The 10,116-nt window shown below is 38.7% G+C and overlaps 1 protein-coding gene across 22 annotated transcripts in view; it reads right to left on the reverse strand.

Annotated features, from left to right (window-relative positions):
* Positions 1-117: 117 nt before the first annotated feature.
* BTRC (beta-transducin repeat containing E3 ubiquitin protein ligase) overlaps positions 118-10,116 on the reverse strand; it is a 166,638-nt gene continuing 156,639 nt past the window's right edge. For all 22 annotated transcript variants that reach the window (XM_015559324.1, XM_006756529.2, XM_006756531.2 and 19 more), the window contains 3 exons: positions 9,332-9,410; positions 2,364-2,556; positions 118-451 (listed from right to left, as the gene is read on the reverse strand). In XM_015559324.1, the coding sequence (XP_015414810.1) occupies positions 2,395-2,556; positions 9,332-9,410 (241 nt within the window). In that variant the 3' untranslated portion in view covers positions 118-451; positions 2,364-2,394. The remainder of the gene's footprint in view (positions 452-2,363; positions 2,557-9,331; positions 9,411-10,116) is intronic.

A 10,116-nucleotide genomic window follows, 5' to 3' on the forward strand; every position in this document is an offset into this window, starting at 1 on the left:
AGGGAGACACTGTGCTGTCTGGCTTGAAGTTGTATCCCCCTCTCCCCTAGAAGTGGGTCTCTCCCAGCAGGTATATAGGGAAACTAGTTCTTCTGCTTAACGGCAAAGCAAGAGAGATTCTGGCAAAACATTAAATATATTTATAAGTCATCTTTGTCTGGAACCAAATGAGGAAAAAACAGGTGCACAGGGGAAAGGAGGAGGGGAAGTGAGGTGAGGTTTCAAAGTTCTAATCATTCACGAAAGATAAAAGACATCTGATAGCAGCACGGAAGCAGTCAGCTGTGCTGAGTAGACTCTCCTGAGTCGACTGCAGACCACTGTGTCCCAACAGGGGTCTCAAAGCCCCACTCCTCGGCTAGTCCGGGGACAGCGGGTAATGTTTTGATCATTACTGTTGTTGTTCATCCTGGTATTGGCGGATACGTTAAATGCCGCAACTTTAACGATCCTGTGCGAAAACAGAGCAAATAATCATTAGTCCCTTTCCCTGTATTTCTCACTTGCTCTATGAGAAAAAGAACTAACTTAGCTGTCAAACAGGAGAAAGGCTCCGAGGTCCTTCGTAATGCCTGCTCTTGGCCTGTGACCAGCAGGAGCTTCCGTTAAAGGCTACATGGCCTGTCTGGGGACTTGGCAGGGGGCTCACTGTCATGTTAAGGGCCACTATGCTTCCACAGAGTGACTACAGTGGGTGTCTTCAGAGATAGATGTGTAGGTGGTGGCTGGATATGTGGCTTGGAGACTAAGGCAGAGGTTGGGACTAGAGATACAAATTTGAGGGTCATCTACACTGCGATGAGAGCTGAAGCCTTGGGAAGAGACAAGGCAGCCAAAGAAGGGAGCTTAGATAAGGAAGGAAGGCCTGAGACAGACTCTTATGGGATGTGTGTGTATGTTTTAGGGGTGAGAGGAGAAGGAGACATAAGCTGTAAGAGCATCAGGAACAATATTAAATATGGCAAAATGCCACAGAAAACTCAGGAGCAGAAAATTTTGGCAAAAGGAGGGGAAAGGTAACATGATTACAATATTAACATTAATAAACCACTTTTTACTAAGGACTTGTTAGGTGCTAGGCACTGTGCCAAGCACTAAGAATTTACACATAACATTTCAATGCAACCCTCACAACAGCTCTGTGTACTATGTACGGCAACCCTCATTTTGCTAATAAGGAAACTAAGGCTGTGGGAAGTTACTTGCCCAAGCACACACAGCTAGAATTCTCACCAAGGTGTGCCTGTGTGACTTGGTTGAGGCGGCGGAGGGATGAGGAAGCAGCATGTGCTCTGTAAGACGTGAGCACTGACAGGAGCCCCGCAGGGCACAAACCACCCACTCAGAAGAACCACGTAAAAAGATGTGCAGAAAAGTGTACAAAGTGTGCACTTCCTTCACAGGCATCGAGGCAAGTGTGGGAAATGAGAAATCACAATGATGGCAAGGCTCCCAGCAGTAGTGCAGTTCCCCCCAAACAACCATCACCGAATGTATGTGAATATACCACAAATAGACGAAGATGAATTTTAGGATCTCTTCCTGCCTCTGAGGGAGGATGAAGACTTGAGTGGGAGAATACATGGAGTTCTCACCAACTCAGAGCCACTTCCAAGGTCAAAAGACAGTTCATTTTTAGAGGAGGTGGGGAGTGGCGATAAGGATTTTAAAAAGCTAACTTTTAAAAATCAAATGACACTAATAGAGCTGTGAGAGGCCAGCTTATTCACCATGAGATTTTCCCATTGGTACATTTGACTACCTACTTGATTTAACGGGTCTTTAATTATAAGTACTGGTTTAATCTGGGAACTACAAAAAGCCACAGGCTTTTGAGTCATTACTCTTAGTTTTGAAACTGATTCAAATCTTTCTTTTGAAAGTTTTTTGAATTTTTATTTATTTATTTAAAAAAATTTTTTTGAGAGAGAGCATTGATTTGTTGTTACACTTATTTATGCATTCATTGGTTGATTCTTGTATGTGCCCTTACCGGGCTGACCTGGGATGGAACCTGTAACTAGGCGTATCTAGATGATGATCTAACCAACTGAGTTGCCCAGCCAAGGCTAAATCTCTTACTTTTTGAACAATTCTATTAGATAACTGGGGCAGGAATTATTAGTTCTATTGCACAAGGGTCATCTAGATCTAATTTCAGAATCATCTAGAACTGAGGTTGGCTTCCTTGATGAAGGCAGCATCCAATATGCAGCCCCAGCCCTGTCTCATGGTGGCAGCTTCCCTTGCTTTACAGGACTTAGAAAGATAAAGGACATGAGAAGCTCCATGAACTAGCAACACCTTACAGCCAACATTCCATCTCCTACCCACAGTGCCATGCACACAGTTCTTTTTCATACCTGGGCAAGTTTGAGGTCAGTATATGATTATTTATCTGGAGATATAGGTGTATGTTCGAGAAGGGGAGCGGGGGGGTTCAGCTTGGGCAGTTGGATCATTTAGAAAGTCCCAGATGAGGATTGTATCATCGTGTGAACTACTGACAATCTGGAATTCATCAAACTGGAGTCGGAAAACTCTTCCAGAATGCTCCTAAAGAAGCAGAAACAGAAACTTCTGAACTACTCAGAATCAAAAGGACAAATTCAGTAACATGTCAAAAGGAGTCTACGAAAAGGCTATGTTATCCTGATTAATTTTCTCTATCATTTAGCTATTTCAAGAACACAAAGAAAAAAAATTAATTTGAATTAAAGGCAGGATGGAAAAGTCAACTACTGGGCAGGTGATTTCATACATAATCAAAGCAATATTCGCTAGAGCTGAGGCATGCCAATAGCATGCTAGTCTCACTGCTATCGCTCCTAGGCTGAGGCTGAACCAGACCACTCCTCACAGTGCTTCCCCGGCCTAGCCTCTCTCTGTACCTCTGGGTTCTTCTACAATTAGAGGCCAAGGACTGATGAGCAATAAGACATGGTGTGCTGGTAAGAGTTTATCAGCTAGTGAACTCTCCCCAATTGTAAAAGCATCTGCACATTTTCATGGTGTAAATATTCCTACCCTGGCTCTAGCTGGTTTGGCTCAGTGGATAGAGCGTCGGCCTGTGGACCAAAGGGTCTCAGGTTCGATTCTGGTCAAGGGAATGTACCGTGGTTGCAGGCTCCTCCCCGCCCAGGCCCTGGTCGGGGGGCTCGTGCAGGAGGCAACCAATCGATGTGTTTCTTTCACACCAATGTTTCTCTCTGTCTTTCCCTCTCTCTTCCACGCTCCCTAAAAATCAATGGAAAAATATCCTTGGGTGAGGATTAACAAACAAACAAAAACAAACAAACACAAAAAAAACAAAAATTCCTATCCTGGCCATTTTCAAGCTACCTATATGAGGCCAACCAGATTGTAAAAATCATAATTTAATTGAATCTCATAAGCAGTTATAAGGATATTTTGTATACCGTTGTAGTAACCACCGCCCTGATCACTTCTAGTATCCCAAAAAGCACTCTCATGCCCCTTACAAAGTCGATACTACCTTCACCCCAATGCTCTCATCAATTCTTTTTTCCTGTTCTTCGATTTCCTATTGATACACTCATAACAGCATGTATTCTTTTTGCCTGGTTTCTTTCGTTCAACAGTGTAAGATTACTCTCTGTTACTGCATGCAACAGAAGTTCATTCTTTTTTCATTTAGTTATTACTGGTTAATGTTCCATTATATGAACACACTATACCTTCCCGTCTCCTTTGGTGGATATACAAGGCTGATTGTAGTTTTGGCTATTATAAATAAAGTTCCTATGAACATTTATATACATGTCTTTTGATAGATATATGCACTCATTTCACCTAGGAGTAGAACTGTATGTTTAGCTTTAGTAGATATGGTGAAGCAATTTTTAAAAAGTTGTGCCAATTTATACTCCCACCAGCCATGTATCAGAGTTCCAGTTGATCCACATCTTCAACAAATTGATACAATCTTTTAAATTTTAGTTATTTTGATAGATTTGTAGTATAGTGGTATTTTATTGGAGTTTTAATTTGCATATTTCTTTTTTTTTTAAATATATTTTATTGATTTTTTACAGAGAGAAAGGGAGAGAGATAGAGAGTTAGAAACATCGATGAGAGAGAAACATCGATCAGCTGCCTCCTGCACATCTCCCACTGGGGATGTGCCCGCAACCCAGGTACATGCCCTTGACCGGAATCGAACCTGGGACCTCTCAGTCCGCAAGCCGACGCTCTATCCACTGAGCCAAACCGGTTTTGGCGTAATTTGCATATTTCTTTATGAAGTTGAAACAGTTCCTCTCTATTTCTACTTTGCTGAGAGTTTATCATGAATAGATGTTAGATTTTGCCAAATGCATCTATTGATATAGTCATGTGCTTTTTTTTCTTTAACCTTTGATGTGATGGATTACATTAACTGGTTTCTGAATATTACACCTGCTTTGTATAACTAGAATAAATCTTACTTGATCATGATGTGTAATTCTTTTTATACACTGTTGGATTCAATCTCCTAATATTTTGTTAAAATTTATCTTAATATAAGTTACTTCATCTTATTGAGATTTGAAAAATATTGGCATACCTTTAAAATAGTTTCAGAAATTTCCCTCATTGTGAAATCACTAAACATAAGGAGAGTAAAGATCACACTGAAAGCTGAAGCAAATGGTTCACAATATTACCAAAAAGTCTACCTAATAAACTCATATTAGTTATGAAATTGTGTTTTATTTTCTTATAATATTTTTTTTTCTTTTTCTTACAATATTTTTGTCTTGTTTTGGTATTATGGTGATTCTGGCCTCCCAGAGTGAATGAGGAAGTATGCACTCTGCTTATATCTTCTGAGAGAGATTGTACAGAACTGGTATAATGTCTTCCTCAAACATTTGGTAGAATTCACCAGTGAACCCATTTGGGCCTGGTGCTTTCCATCCTGGAAGGTTATTAATTATTGCTTCAATTTCTTTAATACATATATGCCTATTCAGATTGTCTATTTCTTCTGAAGTGAGTTGTGGAAGATTATATCTTTCAAGGAATTTGTCCATTTCATCTAGGCTATCAAGTTTGGGGCATAGAGTTGTTCATAGTATTCCTTTATTATTATCCTTTTAATGTTCATGAAATTTGTAGTGATGCAAAGTTGTGCTTAACATTCAAAAATCAATGTAATAACCAATTAACAGAATAAAGGTAAAAACATAAGATCATCTCAATGGATGCAGATAAAAACATTTAACAAAATCCAACATCTATTTCTAATAAAAATTCTCAGCAATTGAGGAACAGAAAGGAACTTCTAATATCCCGATTTTATCTACGAAAAACCTAAAGCTAACACACATACACACACACACAATGGTGAATGACCAAATGCTTTTTCCCCAAGAAAAGGACATCCACTGTTAATTCTTTTGGACATTGTACTGAAGATCTTAGTCAGTACAAGAAAACAAGAAAGAGAAATAAAGGTACACAGGTTGAAAAAGAAGTAAAAGCGTATTTGTACATACTTGCAATGAACAATCCAGAAATTTCAAAATACTATTTACAACAGCATTAAAAATATGAAATATGAGAGATAAATATGACAAAAGACGTATAAGACCTTTGAAAGCTATAAAATATTTTTGAGAATTTTTTAAAAGACCTAAAGAAATAGAGAGATATACTGTATTCATGAATCAGAAGCTCAGTATTGTTAAGAGTTACTTTTCTCCAATCGAAATTGACCTGGATTTAACATGATCCCAATGAAAACCTCAGCAGGTTTATTGGGTGGAGGTGGGGGGTAAAATTGGCAGATTCTAAAATTCACATGAAAATTCAAAAGACCCCAAAAGACTTTGAAAAGTACGAAATTGAAGGACTTATACTACTAGGTTTCATGAGTTATTAAAAAGCCGCAGTAACCAAGTTAATATGATACTGGTATCAAGATAGACAAATAGACAAAATGATCATTGAAACTGAATAGGTCCATAAGCAGAGACACCCACATATATGGTTAACAGGTTTGACAAAGATGAAAGGCAATTCAGAGGAAAAAGGAGAGTCTTGAATAAATGGTACTGGAACAACTGGATATCCATATGAATTTTAAACCATACCTCATACCATCCACATAATGAACTCAAAACTCAATAAGAAACCCACTCAATTAAAAAAAATGGGCAAAAGATTCAAACAGACACTTCACCAAAATAGGTATGTGTTCAAGTAAACACATGAAATGATGCTCAACATTAACATTAGGAATATGCAAATTAAGATCAAAATGAGGTACCACCGGACACTTGGAATGACTCACATTAAAAAGACTGTACACTAAGTAGTGGTGAGGATGTGGAGTAACTGCACTGTTGTATTGCAATGTTAAATGGTACAACTACTTTGGAAAACAGTTTGGCAGTTTCTAGAAATACTGAACGTACATTTACCATATGATCTAGAAATTCTGCTCCTAGGATTTATCTGGGAGAAATGTAAGCATATGGTCATATAAAGATTTGCACATAATGTTTATAGAAACTTTATTTGTAATAGCCCCAAACTGGAAACAATCCAAATTTTCACCAACTGGCAAGTGGATAAATTGTGGTATAACCATACAATGAAATACTACTTAGCAATGAACTACTGATTTACATCAACAACATAGGAGAATATAGAAATAATTAGGCTTAATGAAAAGAGGCAAAAAGAGTACATACTCTTTTTTTATTCCATTAATTAAACCATAAAAATGCAAACTAATCAACATTAACAAAAAGCAGATTACTGGCTGCTTGGGGACTGGAGCGGGGGGAAATGGGCAGAATGGGAAGGAAGGATTACATAGGAGGTATGAGAATACGTTCATTATCTTGGTTGAAGTGATAGTTTCATTGGTACGTACATATGTTAAAATTTATTAAGTTGCATATTTTATTGTACGTCAATTACATTTCAACTAGAGGCCCAGTGCACACAAATTTGTGCACTTGGGGGGCGGGGGTCCCTCAGCCTGGCCTGTGCCCTCTCACAGTCCGGGACCCCTTGGGGTATGTCCACTTGCCGGCTTAGGCCCACTCCTCAGGGGATCAGGCCTAAGCTGGCATCCTTCTGGCAGCCCAGGAGCCCTTGGGGGATGTCCAACTGACGGCTTAGGCTCCTGGAGGGAGTGGGCCTAAGCCGTCAGTCGGACATCTTTAGTACTGCCGAGGAGGCGGGAGAGGCTTCTGCCACTGCCACAGAGCTTGCAGCCCTTAGCCTGGCTTGTGGCTGAGTGGAGCTCCCCATGTGGGAGCTCACTGACCACCAGGGGGCTGCTCCTGCATTGAGCACCTGCCCTCTTGTGGTCAGTACATGTCATAGTGAACGATCGTTCCCGGTCGTTCCACTGTTAGGGTCAATTTGCATATTACCCTTTTATTATATAGGATAAATCTCTTTTAAAAATTTAAGACAACTCAATAAATGAGGACAAGATTTGAACAGACACTTCACAAAAGAACATGAAAAGATGTTCTACACCATTAGTTATCACAAAAATGCAAATTAAAACTATAACCATTATACACTCATTCAAATGGTTATTAATTAAAAAAAAAACCCTGACAATACTAGCCCTGGCCAGTGTGCCTCATTTGCTTGGGCATAGACCGATGCAACGAAAGGTTGCTAGTTTGATTCCTGGTCAGGGCACAGGCCTAGGTTGCAGGCTCGATTCCTGGTAGGGTGCATGCAGGAGGCAACTGACCAATGTTCATTTGCATCAATGTTTCTCTTTCTCTCCCCCTAAAAATCATTTAAAAATCTTAAAAAACACACACACACAAAACTGACAATACTAAGTGCTATCAAGGATGTGGAAAAGTGGGACTCTGATACATTGTTAGTGGAAATGTAAAGTGGCATACATTTGCAAACTTCCAAAATGCCACTTTGGAAAATAGCTTAGTACTTCTTTTAAATTTAAACATACACTTATCATAGAAATTTCAGTTATAGGTATTTACCCAAGAAAAATGAAACAATATGTACATACAAAATCCTGCATGGGAATGTTTTCAGTATCACCAAAAGCTGGAAACATCCCAAATGTCCTTAAATTGGTGAGTGAATGAACAAATTGGTTCATCCACACAATGGAATACTACCTAACAATAAAAAAGAACTTAGTACTAACACATGCAATAACATGGATGAATCTTAAATGAAGTAAAAAGAGCCAAAGGCAAAATGCTACATACTGTATGATTTAATTTATATGACATTTGTAAGACAATAAAACTACAGGGACAGAAATGAGATGAATAGTTGCGAGGGGTGATTCTAAGGGACACAATTTTGGGGAAATGATAAATATTTTCTATAATTTGATTGTGGTAGTTACACATCTGTAAAATTCATAGCAGTACACTAAAAATGGACAAATTTTGCTGTATGTAAATTATACTTTAAAAACCAGACCTAGATTAATTGTAAATGAAAGTACACATTTTAAAAAACATGTGTGAAACATGAAAATAAAGCATGTATTGTACTGAAATAATGAGCTTTAAATCCAACAAGGAAGACAAAGAAATGTATCTCTCTTCTTCAGAGCAAGGAATACCTAAATGTTGAGCCAGGATTCAGAATACTGGACCTTCAAATTCTTGCTCTCATCTTTTCCCTGAGTTGTGCAAAAGACTGTCTTCTCTAGTGCCCCATCTAATCTTTTTCTAATAGAAGCAGCTTTTATACTGAGAACATTTTCTAATCCAGGCCTTTGGCATGATAAAGAATTTAGTGCTTTTGAAGGTGATACAAGATCTTTTTGAGTCACTTTTTCTTCCAAATGTCAAGATGTTCAGGCAAGGGAGTATATACAAAGAATAAAAAAGATGGGATTCAAGTTGCTGGAGACAGCATGCCTTGAATAGGATGTAGAATTAAGGGGCTGACCAGGGGTTCACACAGACTCCCATGGCACTTTTTGTAGGCACAGGTGCGCAGGTCCTCAGATTCTGGACAGGTTCCAATTTGAGCAATTATGTTTCTTCTCCCTAAGAACCCCCTACTGTTTCTGGTGGATACAGAATTCTTATTCACTTCCTGTACTAAACTGATGTGGAGAGTTGCTGTGCAGCTGTTAAACAGCTGCCACATTTCTCTCCATATACAGTCTCTGAAGCACTTTTGGATGAAAGGCGCTATATAAACATATTTTATTGTCATGTATTGGCTGCCTTTCCACTTAGTAGTAGGTTTTGTGAGGTTTTAACTATCAAATCCAGATCTGTATTCCACAGCACATCAATGTTTAATTTCTTCTCCTTCCTACCCCGCAACTTCCCTTAAACAATAAGACTCTTACCACAAGAGTCCGTAGACAAAGAGTCCCTGCAGGAGCACGGGGGTCCAAAGCAGCTACAAGATCCCACACTTTAATTTTCCTAAAGATCAAAAAGGGGACAAAAATCTTAATTAAAAGCAAAATTAAGGGAGCACAGGAAGAATAGCAAAACATCATGGCAATAAATATGTATGGTGAATATAGTTTAGATAATAAATGCAGCTCACAGGAATATATAAAAACTTTTTTGTTTTGGAGACTTGGTTCTTATATTCATTCTTGGTCTTAACAGGGGAAAATATATGTAGTTAACCTAAAAACAAGAAACAGGTTAGCTTTAACCAAACTGATGAAGACAGTGAATGGCAAAGCTACACTATACTTTGGGGCTAAGAGAAGATCTTATACATTAGGCCTCTTAGTAACATAAGAGATCACTTAAACCTATAAACCTGTAACTCTGAAGCATCTTCACTTTGGTCAGTTCTAAGAATGGCCCAGGTCACATGTACCAGAGAACTGGGGTCCATTTAAGAGTTCTGGAATTTATATTAAGAATACTTATATTTTGATTTAAGTAAGAAAAGTTTAGCCCTTCTAAACTTTTAATTATAGGTCATGTTTCCTCATGATAAATGACCCATAAAACCCAAGAAAGGTGGATACAGATCAAAACCTTGGGAATGAGAAAATGTAACCTTGGACCTAGCTGGAACATGTCATCACATCCTGAACAATTTCTCAAGGGTATGAGAGTGATGGTTGACTCAAAGCAGAAGTAGTAGGTCTGCTACACTTCCTGCCTG

This window comes from Myotis davidii, unplaced genomic scaffold (assembly GCF_000327345.1).
Source record: "Myotis davidii unplaced genomic scaffold, ASM32734v1 scaffold332, whole genome shotgun sequence".
In the NCBI taxonomy this organism is placed as follows: Eukaryota; Metazoa; Chordata; class Mammalia; order Chiroptera; family Vespertilionidae; genus Myotis; species Myotis davidii.